The 20,200-nt window shown below is 36.6% G+C and overlaps 1 protein-coding gene across 1 annotated transcript in view; it reads right to left on the bottom strand.

Annotated features, from left to right (window-relative positions):
• Window positions 1-4,974: 4,974 nt before the first annotated feature.
• LOC126469988 (beta-1,3-galactosyltransferase 1-like) overlaps window positions 4,975-20,200 on the bottom strand; it is a 70,466-nt gene continuing 55,240 nt past the window's right edge. Inside the window, exon 5 of the mRNA XM_050097435.1 lies at window positions 4,975-9,138. Within this exon, the coding sequence (XP_049953392.1) occupies window positions 8,727-9,138 (412 nt within the window). The 3' untranslated portion in view covers window positions 4,975-8,726. The remainder of the gene's footprint in view (window positions 9,139-20,200) is intronic.

Genomic DNA, 20,200 nt, shown 5'->3' on the forward strand with positions numbered 1-20,200 from the left:
AAAAACAAATGGTATGCATGAAAAGCTATGATACACATCAGTGTGTCTGCAGCACACTGGAGACATAGAAATACAAGTGATCAGAATTTATAGAAGTTCTCCACATAGTGTATTGGAGATAGAATTACTTACTTTGCCAAAGAATATATTAAATCTGACATTTTAACAGAAGTCTACAGACTATTGGCCCTGTTATTTTTGCAATGTGCAATAAATAGATATGACAATAATTAGGATGTAATTGCAACTCTTAACTATATTATGCTCAGCACTATCTAACAAATACATATGGCATCTTACATTAGTCAGCAGAAAGTCATTAAATAAAATCACTAAATTTTATGTAAAAATTAGACACATGCACAAAACTAATTTTTACACATTTTTAATATTCCAAAAATGTCCCAAGCATATCAGAGTGGTGAAATAATCTTACATGTGTAGTACATTCAGGGAACCAATTTGCTGCACCAAAATTACATTAATAAACTTATCAATTATGTACACATATTTGTGTGTAGGTGGTTTTACAACACACAGATAAATGTCTCAATTTTTTTTGCACAATGTGAAAGAGTACTATTTCAGTTAAATTTCCAGAATTAAAATAGGGAATAATTGTATGAAACGTGCATGCACCCCCCCCCCCCCCTACACACACACACACACAAAATAGCACCCTATATGCTGTTGCAGCTGTATCAAAAATACTGTAGGCTTTTCTAAAACATATGGCAAAGATAGTTTTAAAGGTAACAACAGCTTTCACCCTTACAGTTACATTACAAAACAAGAAATAATTAATTTACACTGTTGTAAAATTACATACAAAAGTATGAAAAGTATGCTGGCACAGAATTATTACAACCTGAAAAATTTTAACTTTACAAGACAATTACAAGAAAGAAGTGCACTGCTATATATAGTTCTGCACTTTCTGTAGTAAGCACTTCAGGCAATTGATGGCATATGTTGAACTACATGTGTGTAAAAATGATACCAATGAAAGCTGTCTGGCTAATGTTAGCATTACTCATAGAAAGACACTAAAATAGAACCTAAAATTTTTTATATAGTATGCTCTAGAGACATGCTACAGTACCTTTCTAAATGTAACATTGAAGATAAATAACTGTGACAAATAGTGTATTTTGGAAAACTGAAGACTGTAGTTACTGGAATATGATAATGGTTACATCATGCATGACATACATAAAAAAGATTACAGTGATATTTCATGTGCATCTATATCTAAAATAACTGAAAACATGAGTGACATTACCTATCAAGGTCACACTGTGCTTAAAAAATTACTCCACTGTGAGCTTGCCCCCTCCCATCCTCTTCTCTTAATTCCAGTGGTTTCCACTTTCTGAACGTTATATATCTAAGTTTTTTGTGTAATTTATTGGCACTGGATAAAAGGGATCAAACAATGGAAATTTGAGTAGAGCTGCTGCTAAAGTCATGACAATGGCCATCAAAGGAGGAATGCTCTGCAATTGACTCATATTTGTATTACAACAAACACAATTTGTAAGGACATTGTTTTCTTTTTGTAGTGGCACCAAAGGAATTATTTTACATTTAACATGCATAACAATATTGTTTAATAATTACTTCATTTTCCATTAGCACTGATGATGAAAACAGCACCACAGAGTATAGTTTCCATACAACATAAATTAGATGGAACTGAACTGAAAACTCAAACATATTTTCATACTTTGCTCATCTTGGTCTTGGAAGCAGATATGCAATTTCTGCCTGCCATATCACAAATAAGAGGAGAACAAAATTACATACAGAGGAAACCAGTGATATCCTGTATGCAAAAAATTCTATCTAAAATCAGACATAAAAGTATCAGAGAGCTGAATAATTAATGTTAAAATAATAATATAAGCACTGAAAACTCACAGGAGGACTGCATGCAACTTAACGCAATTAAAAGCTCAAGTAAAATAAAGTTCTTCAGGGAACATGAAATCTCATTCTCCTTCCACACATTAGGGAGACTGCCTTGTAAAAGAACCCATGATGCAAGCAGCATGAATTGATGACACTGAGTATGATAAAATCCCATAAAATGGAAGACCTGACATATTTGAGCTCTTTCTGTACTAAAACCTATACTCCTCTACCTTGACTGAATGTTTCACGAATAAGCAGAGAGAAATACAATGATACAATAATACATGTCCCGCATTGTTTCACTGAGACTGCAATGTAAGCAGTGAGAAATCATCAATCCATATATTCAAGTTTCTAAAATGTGCCTTTACAGAAACTCTGATTACATGAACAGTACAAAACATCTCTATTAAATTATTTTTGATGATTCATAGAATCACACTAAAACAGTTGCATTATCTTAGACAGAAACTGACTCAATGCTTCTTGCTATTGAGAAAAAAAAATGACAAGATATTCTTCATAATGTAAAACTGCAAACCACTTCTTATACTAAATAAATCTGAAAGTCATGATCAGTCAAAAATTGTGTGTTAAATCTAGCAGATGCAATCATCAATAGTAAGTTATTAAAAATCTAAACAGAATATAACTCTGTACCTCTTCATTAGTTTCATTTTTACTGACCTAGATAATACACAGGAACCAAGTGTCGTTTTTGCTCCTGATGTTTCTTATTTGAATAGATACAACATAACAAAATGTTTGCACATAATATTACATATTTCCACAGAATATGTAATCTCAGAAAACCATCATCCCCTTAACATAATCTTGGTTTCATATGATGTTATGTGCCAACTTCAAGTACATAACTCAATTTAAGGCAATCCCTCAGGGAGGACAGTTGGTAACCAATGGCTAAATATTTATTCTTGTCTTGTGAAAAAGACAGCATGGGCTATGAAGTTACAATGCTTGTACTCTGCACACTCAGGCACTGCATCTATAAATGTTTTCAATCACTACTTATGAACTTCAACATTATAGGACCAAAAGTATCCACGGAAGGATACATTTTAAGTTAGACAAGCATCTGGAGGGACCATACAAGAGACAAGTGCACTGTGGTGGTATGGATGAGCAGTGGGGTACATTTTTCTGTTGCCTTGCACGAAACACACATATAAAACCACTAAACTTTTGTCAACAATGCCAAGCAACTGTGTCCAGTAAGTTACATTAAATGATACATAGGCATTTGTGACTGCCAACATTTACTTAGGTACTGATAGACTTTTACTGTAATTAACTACTAATTGCTGCATTAAAGAGCCTATGGAGCTTTACTAAATGCATGTCCATCAAGAGATTATCCCATAAACTTCCTGCATACTTGGCTTTTTTATTTTGTCAGTGTAAAAACAAATTCAATTCTGAAGTAGCCCATTATTCATCCATGAGAATTATAGAGCTTATCAAATATAAACCAGATTCCTTTAAGTCATCTAGTTACAAAGTTTCAGCCTTCGAGTCAAGTTTCAGTTATTAATCATTAAGTACTTTTCCAAATCCCACACAAAGATTGGACTAAAATTGGGCATAAAGTTGCTGTAAAAACACAATATTGTACAGTTATAAACAATGAAATAATAACATGATAACTCATGAGTTGGAATCAATATTGGCACCAGGGCTACAAAGAAAAGAATATTATATTGCAAACCTATACATATAAAATGGCTAGCAGAGACTGTATCACGAATGTTGCTGTGATGAAAAGAAATCTCTAGATAGTTAAATATTTGCATATTAATTATATTATCTTCAGCACACAGTTTTAGATTCATATCAGACAAGCAGCTGTTCTCTTCTTTTGATGGAACTGGACAAACTTTGCCAACTGAAAGTATGATATATTGCATACTGACTGAAGTAGAAACTGATTCTAAAAGTATTTAGTTTGATTCGACATTAAATACATCTACCCTCATTCTTTCTGCACAAAAAACTATTTCATAAAATCTACTTTAATGTATCTATGGCAGCAATAGACTGCCAGTAAGGAAACTGAGTCTAATTTTTTTACAGCAATATTATATTTCAGGTGAACTGATTCTTTCTTTTTTTTGCATAACAATAGTACATCTCAAGTGATATACATTTTCAAGCCGCCCCCCCCCCCCCCCTCCGAGTTTTAAGAGCTTAGCTTTACAGAATATGAAAACTGTAAATAACAAACTTAACATTGCCGTATAAACAGGCTACAAGTAACAGTGGTATTAATAAATTGAACAACATAAATATACAAGAGATCTGTAGAAGGAAAGGAGTCTCTAGTATACTGAATATGATCCTAGCTTCAATAAATCAACCAACAGAACAGGTCTTAAGAAGACATTTTGGTAGTTACCTTTTTAATGACAAAAAGAAGGAAACACCTTCAGGTGAAGGAAAAGTGTTAGGATGAGAACAGTTGCTTTATCACTTACAAGCACAATGCATTTTTTAAATGTTTCAAAGGTGAAAACAGAATTCACTGTGCACTACACACTTACGGCAAAGATAGCACAACAGCATAAGCAAAAATGTCCTACCCTGTTCCTATGCAATTAGCAGGAAGTATATGAAAAAGTCTCATGGAATATAGAGCAATCATCCCTTACTATACCATTTACAGAATATGACTCTCGTACTTCCACTTTTATAATAACTCTAGCACTCTACAGTGATGGCTTGAAAGTTAGTGTTCTTTGATTTTCTTCCTTAGAATAGGCCCACAAATTTCTAATTTTATGACTTACATTACTCTTTCTGCCACCAAAAGTGAAGATTTCACCTTCAAACAGCTGAAAGAAGTGCAATATGTAAACTTATTATCAGAAAACAATGGAATCTTAGGACTCATTTATGGCACAATATGCACACGAAAAAGCAAATTTAATTTTTCACAAAATATTAAATCTGAAAATGTTACATCAACATTCAACACTATAAACATGCAAATTTTTAGTATGATAAAAATATATTAAGCACATACACTGATTTGCAGATTCACAACCTGTTCGAAAAATGTGCCTCTCTAATTTCATTCTGCCACATTTGTATCAGTTACATGTGCAAGCTACACGAATTTGCACAGCCAAGTGCGGGCACATGCATATGCAAGGTGCTGAAACACACACACACACACACACACACACACACACACACACACACACAAAGTGAGGTCTAACCAAAGGAAGAGGTAAAATGACCACATACACATAAATCAGTGTCTCTCTAATCTTAATGCTCTTCCATCAGCGACATTATGGAAATTTAATGTGACATGAACTACTATTGTAAATATATTAGCCACAATTCTTTTAAACATGGATGGGCAAATGAAGCACCTACAAGAACATTATTTCTAAGAAAAAATGCATTCTCAACGATGAAAAAGAGAAACAACAATACAAGTCCAATATTTACATTACTCTCGGACAGTTCACTGTTTATCCTCCAACTCAAAGTAGTTGAAATTTGTAAACTTAAAGCAAGCAAATTTTTACTACTGATCCAGCTGAAATATAAGAACAATATAGCACCATGAAGATCTGTCTCTGAACTATGGCCTGAGAAATATTTTGGCATTCCTATTAACCAAAACTATTGGTTTGAAAATATATTATATGCAGATATGATCTGATAAATAAAATAATGGATTAAAATTACTAAAACCTGGGGGCTGCTGGCGATGGCATGATACCCTGTTCTCTCTCTCTCTCTCTCTCTCTCTCTCTCTCGCACACACACACACACACACACACACACACACACACACACCTATGGCACATCACCTTAAAAAACAATATCTAAATTACTAGCACACGTCAATCACTCTGAAGAGACAGGGACCAAGCTAAAGCTCCTGATAATTTCAGCAATCCACATTTCACTCACAAACTAGTTACACCATTTGTGGGCACACACAAGTAAATTATACTGTAATAAAAACAGTTGAAGTTTTTATTATTGCACATATTCAAAAATATATCTCATTATTTGTGACTGACTACTGAATTGACTATGAAGCTTTCAGTATGAGGTAAAAAGAGAAATGTGAATGGTCATGTACCTACAGAGTTACTACTCAGCTCCTGACAATCAAAGGTGTCATCAGAACTAAGTGAAAGCACAGCACCAAGTTTCGTTAATGTCAATGTGCAGTCACAATTGACATGTTGCTGGGGTTGTGCAATTCTACTACAAATTAACTGTTTCTGCACAATATTTTAAAAAATTATTAAATATGAGTATTCTTTAGCACTCCCATCAGTCGGTCACACATGATGAAGCTTCACAATTTTTTTGTTGATAATGTAGATGAAAATATATTCAATCAATGCATTCAGAGAAATTGGTATATAAATTTTTCAGTATTAGCAATCAGTATAAAATAATCAGGTTTACAGAAGCATTAGTTACATTTTGTGAAGAATAAAAATAAAATGAATGTATCAAAGAGCAAAATATCTGATACACCAAAGAGCAGTAAACTATTGAAGGGAAATACAGAAAAAGCAAGACTTATTTTAAACTCTAATAAAAAAAGTAACTGATTTGGATAAGCAATATGATGTTGAAATGCCCGCTAAAACATCTTTTCCTTCTTAAACACACATAAACTAGACTCAATAAAAACAACAGTACCCTGCCCCACCCCCAATTAAGAGTTGATGTCTTTCACCATATTAAAAAAACAGAGGGGAAAAAAGGCAATGTGCGCCAGCACACACAAGCACCAGTCCGATACAATAACTTACAGTAAATTCAATAACATCTTCTAGGTAGTTTACAGTATTAATATACAAAAGCAATTTAGACAGTAGTAAGAATATTGGTAACAAAACTCTAGGTTCACTATAAAGACTATATAAATTACCACTGACGCAACCACTGAACATTTCAGTTAAACAGAAATCAAAGAAACTCAGAACTCTTGAAATACAGCGTCTTACTATAACTGAATTGATAAACAACATAATGGCAAGAGAACAATACATTTACAAAGCTAACTGGACACTCACTCAAGATGGGTATTTACAAAATCTGGTGGTTCATTGTCAGAAATAGTGTACATTTAGCACCTGATCACTGAATGTCAAAAATCAGAATGTAAGGTATTGTAACAGCCTAATAAATGATCTTATTCTTGGATTCATTTATATATTAAACTTTTTTAATGTACTAGATCAACACTTTTCCGATATGTTTATTACCAAGTTCTCCACAATTCACTAAATACACACTATAGCAAAAATAATTCCAAGAAAACTGTCGAGCAGTAATATACAGCTGCTGACAATTTTAGCGATGAGCATAACAAAATAATTATGTAAATTTTGAAATATGAAGATTTTCCTAAATGCACAACCACTAAAAGGTCAACACTTTTATTATTATTATTATTATTATTATTATTATTATTATACGAGTTCTGCAAGGCAGCTGATTCACAGAGATATATTCACAAAGGTAAGAGATGAAATTGCAAATATCAGTACATGAAAAAGAAACCAGAAAAATAACAAAGAGAATCATTCAACTTCGCAGTTGCAACACGAAGGAGATTTTTTTAAATTACTTGCATTAAAATGTATACAAGGAACACTCGTAGTTGTGTTCAAACTGCCACAGTTAATTTAAAAATTATTGACTATGATACTTAGGAACAACGGAATAGTAATACTGTTGCATTTGTATATTCACAACTCTATTTTTATGGAACACAATTAGCAAACAATATTGTCAGAGTACAATGAAAGAAAAAAGCAATAGTCCCACAAATTTGCCATACACCCTTTTTCTAAAAATAAAAGTGGTGCTCTACAGTACCACATTCCAAAAATTTTCATGTTATCTTTCTTAAGACTTCTGAAACTCTCATTTTTTGTCACCTTACTTTTAATATCTGAGGTTTTTTTTAAATCACTGATATGCAGGGAAAAAAAACAACAGAAGCCTAAAATAGCAATAAATAAATAAATAAATAATTGCAAAATCAAATGTTAGAGAATAACTTTTTATGTTGTGATTGCCAGTTGCTTGAGCTTAGGTCAAATATAAAAGATTTAAGAAAACAACCACAACAATAATATGGTACTGTTAGCTAAATAGTAAATCTGATATGAAATTTAATTTGGTAAATTACTCTCAGAGTGTATGGCAGACTGAAGCATCAATTGATCATTTCTTTCTTTCACAAAATTTTAATTCCAACCAGTCTCACTTCATTTCACTGCAATGCTCAATGTCTTCCTGTAAAAAAATATGAATGCATAAATACTATAAAATGTTTGCTTGGTTACACATCGTCAATGCATCCATTATTTCATACTTTGTACGACTAGTTCAGGCAATGGTGTCCAAAATGCAACAGAAACAGTGGACTAATACTATTTGTCCCTATCATTTGCTGGGACCAAAATATTTGTGCAAACTGATTTACAAATCTGACAAAATCCCTCAATCAGCTTCCTACAGTACTGGAGAGCTTATGACTGAGTACCTTAGGTTTTCGCATAAAAAATATGTAATCTCATACTTTAAAAAACTTAGTGTTCTGTAACATATACAGCCAACAATTTTCTGTTTTGTTTAAAATCAAATAAATCACTGAAACGTGAAGAGAAATTTCGCAAATAATCCTAATGGTAGCATGACAAAAAAGATAGCACACACACAAAATAAACACACATGTTCACACCAATTCAGCAGTATCACAACCAAGACATTTCCTGACTAATCATGTCCACATATACAGGTAATTAAACACATTTATTTACTGGACGCCTCACTTTTGCTGTTTTCTTGTTGGGTCTGGAACTTGGTTTCTGCGATGCAGTGAAACTTGAGCAATCAAGATTTGGATCCCGGATGCGAGGCCAAATCTTCCGAAGCTGAGCACTATCCATGCGATGGCTGGTGATAACTGAACGATCACGCAACAAGCAAGGATCAATTCGACGACGTGCATATGTGAAAGCTGGATGATCACGTGGACGTATGCCTGCTGCTTTGGAACACAGTCCTGTCACATATACATCCTCCAAATGGAAGAGTGGCGTCTGCAGAGCGGCTTTGTACAGTCGTTTCATAACATCATTTGACATTACGTATCCTGTGCCTGACAGGTAATTTGGGTAAACTCTTCCAGGATACATATATCTCGGAGCATACCTGCACAGAAAGAAAGTTTCGAAGTATTAGTGGATACATTATATATACTCTAGCTACCCCAGCAATTAAATAGCAGTGAAACTTGTATTATTCACTATGGTTATAAAACAGCTTGTGCCAAGTTACCCATGCTTATTTAACAAACAACACAAACCCTGACATAATGAAACTGTAGAAAGTTTTTAGGCATAAAAAGATGAAAAAAACAGCATATTTCACACACATCTTTTTCTGATAACAATCAGACAAAAACAAAGTTAAATGTTACTGTTTCTAAAAAGGAAAGAAGGAAAATTAGAGCTCAATAATGACAAACTAAGATTTTGGTGGATAGAAAAGAAAAATAGACATGCTCTGTTCAAAGGAAATATGTCAGTGTTTATATTAACTTATTTAAGCGAACAGAAAATGTAAGTCTCAATGGCTGAACAGGGATTTGAACTGCTGTCCTCCTGGGAATGACTACAGTGTCTAACCAATGCCCCATCTCATTCCATAGTGAAACCAGAAATGAGTATCCCAGTTACACAAACACCAATATGTTTCATGAAATTTAAATTATTGGTGAAACCTATGAAACAGGGCTAAAAAGCATAGGAATGAAAGAAATCACACTGGACATATGTGTTTCATAATCGAATGAAGAAAAAGAAGTAAAAACTGTTGAAAGATTACTAATGATCTTCATCACTTAATGATAGCACACAAATCAAAACTTTCAAGTTGGAGACAAGTTACTTGGGTTTGAGCTTTTATAATGATGCACACACTTTAAGAATATCCAGCTGGATGGAATATATCACAACAGGTGAAACCCAGAAATTTGTTTTGGACAAAAACCAATCAACAAAAACTAATATAATATCACGCATGTAACGGAAGTATAACAGGGACTCTGATGCTGGCAGCCATTTAGCCATTTATTATGTCTTGTAGTATGACAACTACAAAAGCAAATGCAGCAAAACGAAGATGGAAAGATTTTCTTTATTCTCTAAATCACTTAGTGCAAATGCTGAGATGGTTCCTTTGAATAGGTAACAGAAATTTCCTTCCCCAACTTGAGCTTGTCTACTCACATCACCATTCACGGCACAAATGATGAATTTAACAAGCAACACACAGAGAGTGTTTCTCTCTCTCTCTCTCTCTCTCTCTCTCTCTCTCTCTCTCTGTGTGTGTGTGTGTGTGTGTGTGTGTGTGGGTGTGTTCTTGCCATACTGATACTTTGTGATGACACAAATCTAAGTTTATGTGCCAAATCTAAGTTTATGACAAGTGTCTGTCTATCCTCACACAATTTATATCTATATAACAGTTAAGCATTTTATAATTTGACACAACAGTTTCACAAAGATTCACAGTAAAGTTAACTTGTAAAGCATATTTTTAAAATTATGAAAATTCTGGATTCACAGTAAATTCTAGTAACTGACTGGTCTTTATTAGCTGAGTCTATTTCTATTTTTTCTAGCTTGTAGAGTTGTTTTTCAAGTGGTGGTATTGTTTGGCTGGGATAGATTCTGTTGTTCTGCAGTATGCAGTATGCTGCTATTAAGAATGTTCAGCAGAGTTAGTGTATGATCACGAAGCAAATGATACTTTCGGCACATCTGATGTGAGATGATTAATTTTCCTGAAAGAGTCTAATTCAACAGAGAAGTGGAATTTTTTGATTCAAGAAAGGAAATATATAAAAAATAAAGTGAACAACTGAAGAATCCCACCACCCTCATTTGGTCAGGTTCATGTCATTCCGTGTCAAACCTTTAGGCATAGTAATATTATAGTAGTGGTGACCCACAAAAAGCCACAAGTTTTGGGTAATGGGATGGATACAACAATGTAGATGGCAATTTGATAGGGAATTCTATATTTTGGCAGTGAAGATTACATTTGGCAGCAAAGGCCAGGTTATTCAAGCATTTTGACTCTGATAAATACAAGCGAGAGAGAGAAACTAATTATGGAGTAAAAGTTTTAGGAATATGATTTCACAAAGATACATGAAGAAGATGCATGGGAGAATAATCAGTTTCAGCTGCACATGCCAACACATATTTGAAAATAAAGTAGTCCAAGGGAATCCCCACACAATATTAGGTAAATGTTTAGGTGTGTTATGGAGGCTCTAAGGCAACTGAGGAGCAAAAGAGGTAGGAGAAGGAAGAAACTAAATAAAGGATGGAAAAAAAAGGACCCACACGAAGTGAGGCGAAGAGCAGAAGCAGGAAGGTGAGTATCAAACACCAGGTATAATTATGCATACAGAGAGAAAATTGCTGGAATCAGGAAAGAGAAGAAACAATGACAGGATAAGACAATGACAATGGCTGAACAACTAGTTGCAAATTCTTTTAAGAAAGATGGAAGAGCAAACCCCGTATGATAGAGGAGACAAAAATAACAGAAGACACTCTCGGAAAAGAGAGCAGGTAAACCAACTTGAAAATAAGGGCATGGAAAGTCAGGGGAAGTGGTTCAACAAGTTGATTTTGGAATCAACGAACTATTTTAAGTGAAGAAGAATTTATGCAACCCAAATATATTTAAACCAGCCACTTATGAAAGAAAAGTTTCTTTTCAGTTCTTACAGTCACCCAGAACTCAACAGTAGAGTCCTATAAAACATACTATACACTATGTTTATGAAATACACACATCGAGTTTACTGTAAACTGATTTTCCAATATGGTATGTGGTTATTCATGCATATACTCCAATACTGATTCCAGAAATTCAGTTTTGATTGGTGGATTTCATCTTCTATAGGCAGTATTCACATTTAAGTAATGTTTGGGTGGTAAGGTGGCTACTTTCTTTTTGAAATGATGGTTAATGTGGACAAAGCAATTTTATGTGGAAAGAAAAAGGATTTGATTGACTTGAAAAATATTAATTTTCTACATTTAACTGAAAAAAGTACATTTCATTTTCACTGCGTAGTAGACGGAGACGTGTAAATGATGATATCTTTGATGAAGTAGAAAAATCAAACTGACTAGCAATTCTATCTAGCTGGCTAATTCCTAAACTGGTAAAAGCTCCCATAAACAGTGAACAGTGAGAGTGAAAAAACATTAGCCAAGTCTGTGTTTAGGAATATGAATGTGTCTTATTCATTTTGAAGTTTTCTAGCTGTTCCTAGTTTCCAAAATGTTGAAGTGCAATAATCTTCCTTATTGATGAATTCACACTAAAACTGGTCTTAAGCAAGTGCCTAACTCAAAATTTGCAAGAAGTACACTCTCCTTAGTTCTCACCAATATAACAGTATGAGGTGACGAACCAGTTGAACATGGGCTAGAGCTAACAGACCAGGCAGTCATTTAGATGGAGCAAAGCCAACCAGTGGTGCAGGGATACTGAGTAATGTGTTCTGAACGGGCATCAATAAATAAAACAAAAGAGTGAATGGAATTTCACAGTACGTAGCATTGTATACTTTGCGTATACCACAGGACAGGTTTTAGTCTGAGAATACTATTCTGTTAGTAAACATGAAATTTATTATGTTCAGACAGAGGCAAGCAGCATGGTCAGTGGTTAGATACCAGGCTTCAAATCTAAGAATCTGGTGTTTGATCTCAAGTCGATCCTTGGATTTTTTTCTGTCACTTATCACTTCCTTCACTTCTGGCAATGCTTTGTTAATATGAAAAATGTGTAGTTACACTGGGGCATAGAGTGCATATTAAAGTGGATAAGTCAGGTTGAAGCTCAGAAGAAAAGAAGGATGCATCAGACAGCAGGACCACATCTAGTAAAAGCACTGCAGCATTTAAATCAATTTTCAGGCTGTGGATGGCTTTCCTTTTCTGTATCAGAATTAAGATCCTATGCATAGCTGGAGAAAAAACGTGGAGAAGAGGCATAAATTTAATTTTTTTCTTGCATGAAAATAAGTATTATTTAGCAACCACTGAAAGTTAAAACTAACAATACTCCTGAACTTTAAGTTTAATCACAATCTTCAAGCTTTTCCACACCCTTTTAACAGTTTCATCACCTCAGAAATCAAAATTTACTAATAGCCTGCTACATAAAGCCAGTTTTATACATAATACACAACAATGAATTTAGAACAAAATTTTCTCCATACATGCAAAAATATCAGAGATTCTAAACTATTTTCTTCTTCTCTGCATTTCTAATGCCTGAATAGCTACATAAATACACAACATTAAGAATATCTGATGAAAAAGCAAGGCCATAAGCTTGATTCAGATGTCTGAAGTCTTGAAGAGAAATACTTCAGGCAGGCAAAGGAAATATTAAACACACTGTGTTACACCTTCTGATTAGACTGACTCCTCTTTGGGCCCCAGATCTAAGTATGTGTATCTGGGATGACAGACAACAGCTGTGTAGATATTCTGAAGGGATTCAAACCTCTTTAGTGGAAAAGCTACTTTTCGTCCAAGTAGCCAACTCAATAATTAGTTATTTGCTGTTGTGCCACTGAAATCAGTTTGGGTTTCAGGTTTAAATAAATAGTGAATGGTTATTTTCTGACTACAGTGCTGATGGATCAGCAGCACAACCACCCAAAAGATAACATGGAAACACTTTCAGCACTGTTTGGTTGAAGGACTATAAGCATGATTTTTCGAAAGCTTTCTTTGTTATGTAGGTTGCACAAGTTTAACTTTTCTCTTATGTATTGTAAATAAACATGATGTGTAATATCTAATAAATATAGACAAAAATATAAAACAATAATGAAAAATAAGCTTTTAGAAATGGCACCAAAACTTGGAAATGAAACAACAACACTGTCATCTGCAAACAACAATTCACCATCATGCTCCTCAAATCACTGTAGCATGATTCTGGCCTTGTGACATGGACTGTTAACCTGCTAGAAGATGCCATTGATGTTGGAGAAGATGTCAAGCATAAAGGGATACAGGTGATCTGCAATACTATTCATGTAGTCCATAGCTGTCATGACACCTTTGATTGCTACCACAGATGAACATCCTCCATAGCATAATATGGCCTTCAACATGCTGCATCTGTGGTATGGTGCATGTTTTGCACACCCATTCACCTGTATTACAGTGTATCTGGACATTACCATCCACCTGGTGTAAAAAGAAACATAATTCATCAAATCAAAGGGTACACATCCACTGAGTCATGATCCACTCTTTATAATCTCATATCCACTGCAATCACAACTGATGATGATGTTGGGTCAACATGGGAACATGTAGGGGATGCCTGCTGCAAAGTTTCGTGTTCAACAATGTGCGCTAAACAGTGTGTTCTGAAACACTTTTGCTTGCACCAGCATTATACCCTGACAATACGACAGATCTGCCACAGATCACCTGCCTACCCTGTCATATGAAGTAGTAAAGCCTCCAAACTCCACGTTCTTCGATGAAATTGCAACAACCAACACCTTGTTGCCCGCTAACGATTTCACCGTGCTTCAACTACTTTTCACATATGCTCATGACAGTTGCATACAAACAGCCAACCTGCTTCACTGTTTCCGATATGCTTGTGCCCAGCAGTTGGTCCATACTAAACTGCCCTTTGTGAAAGTTGCTTATGTCAGTGGATTTCCCTATTTTCAGCCTGTATCATCAGTAGAATGATTCCCCATTCACCTCTGCTCTACTTATATTCTTTCCTTATCATGTCACATGTTCGCAGCAACAACAGGCAGCACTGAATCTCAAGGTGTGCAGTGGGCATAGTTTTGGCTCATCAACATTATTACTATAATACTACTTCTTCTACTTTTTTTTCCTGTGTAGTAAAACATTTAATTTTACAGGAAATGTTTACGGCACATTTAGTGTGCAGATACAGCTACAATTTTGGGTATCACATGGAAGTTTACAGTCAGTAAGGTCACAGTTTAATAAAGGAGTCTTTTGCACAACACATTAACTTTTTTTTCTTGGGAGTACATCATTCCTCTTTTCGGTCTTTTATTCTACATGAAGTGTTTTTCTGATGTCCTTTTACCTAACTAAAAGGTTACATAGGAAACACCTGGGCAATACCTATTTGCGCAGTGACAGATGTAACAGTAATAACTTGTTTCAACTCTTCATTTACATGCGTTGGCGCGATGACAAGCTAATCAGAGAGGATGCCACATATACCGGAATTATTTTCTACTCATGTTCAAGAGACTTGAGCTATTGTGCAATCTAACAAACCCTCATGGATTTCATAATGAAGAGGAAATCAATACACGAACAGGCAAATAGCTTGGAGGTGGTTTCTGCACTGAAGTATGAAGATCACTAACAATGTATTAATTTCCCTACATCGATCTTCTCAGAGGATACCTGCACAGTGAGCACCAATGCTCTTCCCAACTGTAGTGTCACTACAGAAACTAGCAGCCCAGTTGCAGCAGTTGCAGAAACCATATGAAGCTGGCAGGTACCAAGGTGTCGGCATGCCACTTGCACCAACAGGGAAGCTTATACATTGTGAGACACTGGTGTCTACCATAAGCAGTGATGCTGCACTAAATGGGGAACATGTTGCTGAGCGGGCTTCATTGTGTGAGCATTCCTGGTGCAGACATCATTGCCTGCATTCCTGGATGCCGATGTACCTGTTGACCTACTGGCTGCCAGCTGGCCACCTCAGCATACCATGCACCATCTTCATCACGTGGAGAAGGGGAGGGGGGGGGGGGGGGGGGCTCGCAGATGGGATGGTTACAATTAAACTTTCGCTTGAAACTTTCACTACTTGAGCCACTGTAGACAAAATACTACTTATCATAAGGGAACACACCTTTATGGGAATGACATTCAGACTGTGCACTGCCAGATTGGCATTGTTAGTAGTGGCATGACTTGCCATAAGATGCCAGTACTGGTACGGCAATGTAGGGTTGAAACAAAGTACCAGTGTGAATTACAATTACACACAGTCAACAGGAGTCTGGACAGGGTAAGCAGGACTTTAGTAACAAAGCTGTTTCATCAAAACATCAGCAATAGTATTGCTGCTGTTCGTGAGTATTGACATGTTACAAGAAAACAGAGTAGTCCTGTTTCCACACCGAGGTCAAAGACCATGATTCATCAGATCAAAATTCACTGGCGATTTGGGATCTGCTTCTGGGAGAGGCTGATGGCCAACTGCGCCACAAATTGTTGGAGAATACACTGTTACCATGGCTGTGAATGCTGGACACAACATGCGATCTTCAAGCAGTGTGAAAACTGTGTCGTGCTAATTGAACATTCCATGGTCTACCATTCACAAAGTGCTGTGAACAATTGTGAAATGGTAACTCTATGGTGGTTCCAGGCTGTCGTAGATGCAGATGGTCAACGCACTGAGGAATGTTTGTAACCTGGAATGTAAACATGGTACACAAGTAACAAATGTTACCCTCTCATGTGGAAATTAAGATGTGTTTATTTCAATAGCTTATTCATTGTCTCTCTTCTGCATGCCGTTACAAATGTTTCAACAAATTTTCTTTGTCAGAAGAGCAGATTAGTGTTTAATGTCTCATCAACAAAAAGGTCATTGGAGAAAGAGCACAAGCTCAGAGGAGGGAAGAACGGAGAAGGAAAGCAGCTTTTGCCTTAAGTGATTTAAGGCATCCTAAATCAAGATGACCAGACGCAGGTTTGAACCATCATCCCAAGAATGCGAGCCCAGATTGCTAGCCACTGTGCTACTCCGCTCGGTGAAGTTTCATTGTCCTACAACAACTCGTTTGTCATGACACCCTCTCAAGTAGTGAAAGCTTGATTGTAAACATCCTGTATCTGACTTTTGATGCTTCTCTCAGCTGCCATTGGCATGCATCCCCACCACAGTCCACCACCACTACCCAACTCTGCACTGATGTGGCCCTACATTCAAGGTCCATCTCAATTGGTGTCAGAAGTTGACCTCCACACAGCATAATGGCACAATCATAGCTCACACTGTCATAACTGTGGGGTGAGTGAATAAGTTGACTGTTTCTACTGCTATGTGCAAAGGAAATGGGGTCAAAGGCAGAGGGTTTTTAAAAAAAACTTGTGGGACATGTTAATAAAGCCTTTAGAATCATATGAGTTTAGGAGCAATACAAGGAAACAGAATTTGCAACCCATATGATGTCTTCAGTGTAATTTGTCTGATCACATTGCACTGCGTGTCAAGACAGTGGCCGTAGTGTGTGTTACTTATTACCAGTATTGCCATATGGCTAGACAATGCATGGAGTCAAGATGGCTTGTGATGAGACATAGTATTTAAATTGTTGTATTGTAATTGTGAATGTTTGAGTTATTGTTGACTGATACTGTACCGTACTTACTTATGTATTGGGATAAAGATTCCACAATGAAAGAGTCTGGAATGCAGAGTTCTGTCCAACAGGACATGACACAGAATTTACTTAATGAGATAGCACAACTGAGAGCAAAGAAGACACAGTTGCTGGGGCAACTTTTAGCTAAAGATGAGGAATTAATGTTAGTCAGTTTGGCTGATCCGCGGATAGATCCAGCCACCTCCGGCTTAACTACTCCTTTTTTCTGGTATGTGAACTGAGGGCTTAATGTCTTTCTCGGATGACTGGCATCACCAGGAAAGTTGGAAGGTTGGACAGATAATCAATTGCTGCAAATAATGTAATTGCAGTAGCTTGAGGAGGCAAAAATGTTTGACAGGTGTACTGAGAGGTTGAGGGATTCACAGACGTTTAAGCAGTTGAAGGAAGGTCTCCTACAGTGATACAAAAAGCAAAATACTGTGAGATTTTCCAGCAGGCAGTTAAATAGTGTGACAATGGGGCATAATGAAATGGTGGAGGGTTTCCAAGACAGAATACGCAAGATTAATGTGCAAACATACAAACTAGGGGAGCATAATGAGGCAAATAGATTATACTCCAGGAAGCTGAGTATAGTGCACTTGACATCTTCATGAGGGGCTTGTCACTTGATATGTTAAGAAGGGCTTGGGCAGATACCCCGAAACACCTGTACCTACTGGCAGATTGGCTGCTGAGTTTGAAGAAATTTACATAGCAACAGGACTGTGGGACAAGTGAGTAGTATTTTCCACTAACTTGATATGTTATAGGTGTGGATGATTGGGACATGTCCACAGGCAGTGTAGCCGGTCTCAATGCGGTAAGAATGGTAAGGGTACGGACCAAATCAGATTATGGGAGTAAAGGTGGGAATAGATATGGGAAAAGTGGAGAAGCAAAAAGGGAATCCAAGTCTGGTATATGGTACAGTGGGAGTTGCAGTTCTTGTTGGATGCAGGGGACACATGTGCCGATGGTTAATTGGAAACTCGTAGGTCAGAAACAATTAAATCGGCCATGTTATAGGTTGTGTCGGGTGGGAGAGAATGTTTTGAAAGCATTAGCATCAGTGTTATCAGATTTTCAGTTTGGGGTTGTTCTGAAACTTCCTACCAGATTAAAACTGTATGCCGGACCGAGACTCGAACTCGGGACCTTTGCCTTTGGCGCGAAAGTGCTCTACCAACTGAGGTACCCAAGCACGACTCGTGACCTGTCCTCACAGCTTCAATTCTGCCAGTACCTTGTCTCCTACCTTACAAACTTCGCAGAAGCTCTTCTGCCGACCTTCCAGAATATGCACTCCTGGAAGAAAGCATATTGTGGAGACATAGCTTAGCCACAGCCTGGAGGATGTTTCCAGAATGATATTTTCAGTCTCAGTTGTTAGAGCACTTGCCCGTGAAAGGCAAAGGGGCCGAGTTCGAGTCTCGGTCTGGCACACAGTTTTACTCTGCCAGGAAGTTTCATACCAGCACATACTCCACTGCAGAGTGAAAATATCATTCTGGGGTGGTTCCATTTGAACAACATGTGTTGGTGGTGCCCCACATAGTGAAAACTACTGTATGGCACTAGGGTTGGACTTTCTTTCAGATCATCATTTCAAAATTGACCGTTGGCAGCATTTGGTGGAATTTCACTGGGATGGCATTCTATCTAAGGGAAACTATTGTCAGCAAAAAATACTGTCTCAAGGTTCATCTCACTTAAGGAGCAAATCGATTAAGCTGGGTACAAAAACAATAAGGATTGATTCTTAAGGTACCGTGCGGGAGGGCAATGGGAAGTTGCTTTAGGTGAGTATAGAACCCAAATTACATTTTGATGCATTGCTGTGGCGTTGATGTGGAGGAGGTGGTCCTACACTTGAAACACCACCCCTCCCCCACCCTCCCGGCCCCCATTCCTTCCTTCCTCCCTTCAGAACCATTAAGTTTTTTAAATGGGGTTCAAGTCACTCAGGTTAAAATATGGGAATTATTATTTGTAATGAATATTAAATTTTGCCTGTTGAACACTTACAGTGATTGTTAGATTGCCAAGTTAGGCAGCAGGGAAAAGTGGCACAATACCTGTAAGTTGAGATGCTAAGGTGAGCTTTGGCTCTCTACTTGTTATTGGCACATGTTGGTACACCTTGTGTATTCTGTCTTATGTTTATGACTGCTGCCAACTCTAGCTGTAGCAGTAGAGTAGTGTGGTGGACTTGTGTTTGTGTCAACAGAAAAACAGATCGCATAACAATTGTGTCTGAACATGAACACCTCTTTGATATTCTTCCACATAACCTTTTTACTTACACCATAGTTACTGATTATCTACATGCATGCCTAAAGATGCACCATTTTACAGCAGACATAACATTCCCCCTCTAATGTCCCTACTCAAAGTGGGGACAAAATTCTCCTTTCTGCTTTCTGTGCACCTCACATTCCTTTGATGTAAAAGCTTAGCTTAGCTCCGACAACTTGTATCCACTTCTATCGCATATGACATCACTAAAACTTGAAATAATAAAAACATGGCTTGAATAATGTACCAATTACCAAAAACTTGAACATTTTTAATACTTTTGAGTGTCTCCGGGTCTCAGTGTAGTGATGTAACAACAATATACCCATAGGCATTCACAAGGAAGCACTCCTCCCCCAGGCCCTCCCCTATGTTGGACCACATTACAAGATAAGTCCTTCCCAATATAATATAATATAATCATATGAATTGCTTGCTTCAAAAACAATGTTTCAGGAACTT

The sequence above is a fragment of the Schistocerca serialis genome, chromosome 3, assembly GCF_023864345.2.
Source record: "Schistocerca serialis cubense isolate TAMUIC-IGC-003099 chromosome 3, iqSchSeri2.2, whole genome shotgun sequence".
Classification (NCBI taxonomy): Eukaryota; Metazoa; Arthropoda; class Insecta; order Orthoptera; family Acrididae; genus Schistocerca; species Schistocerca serialis.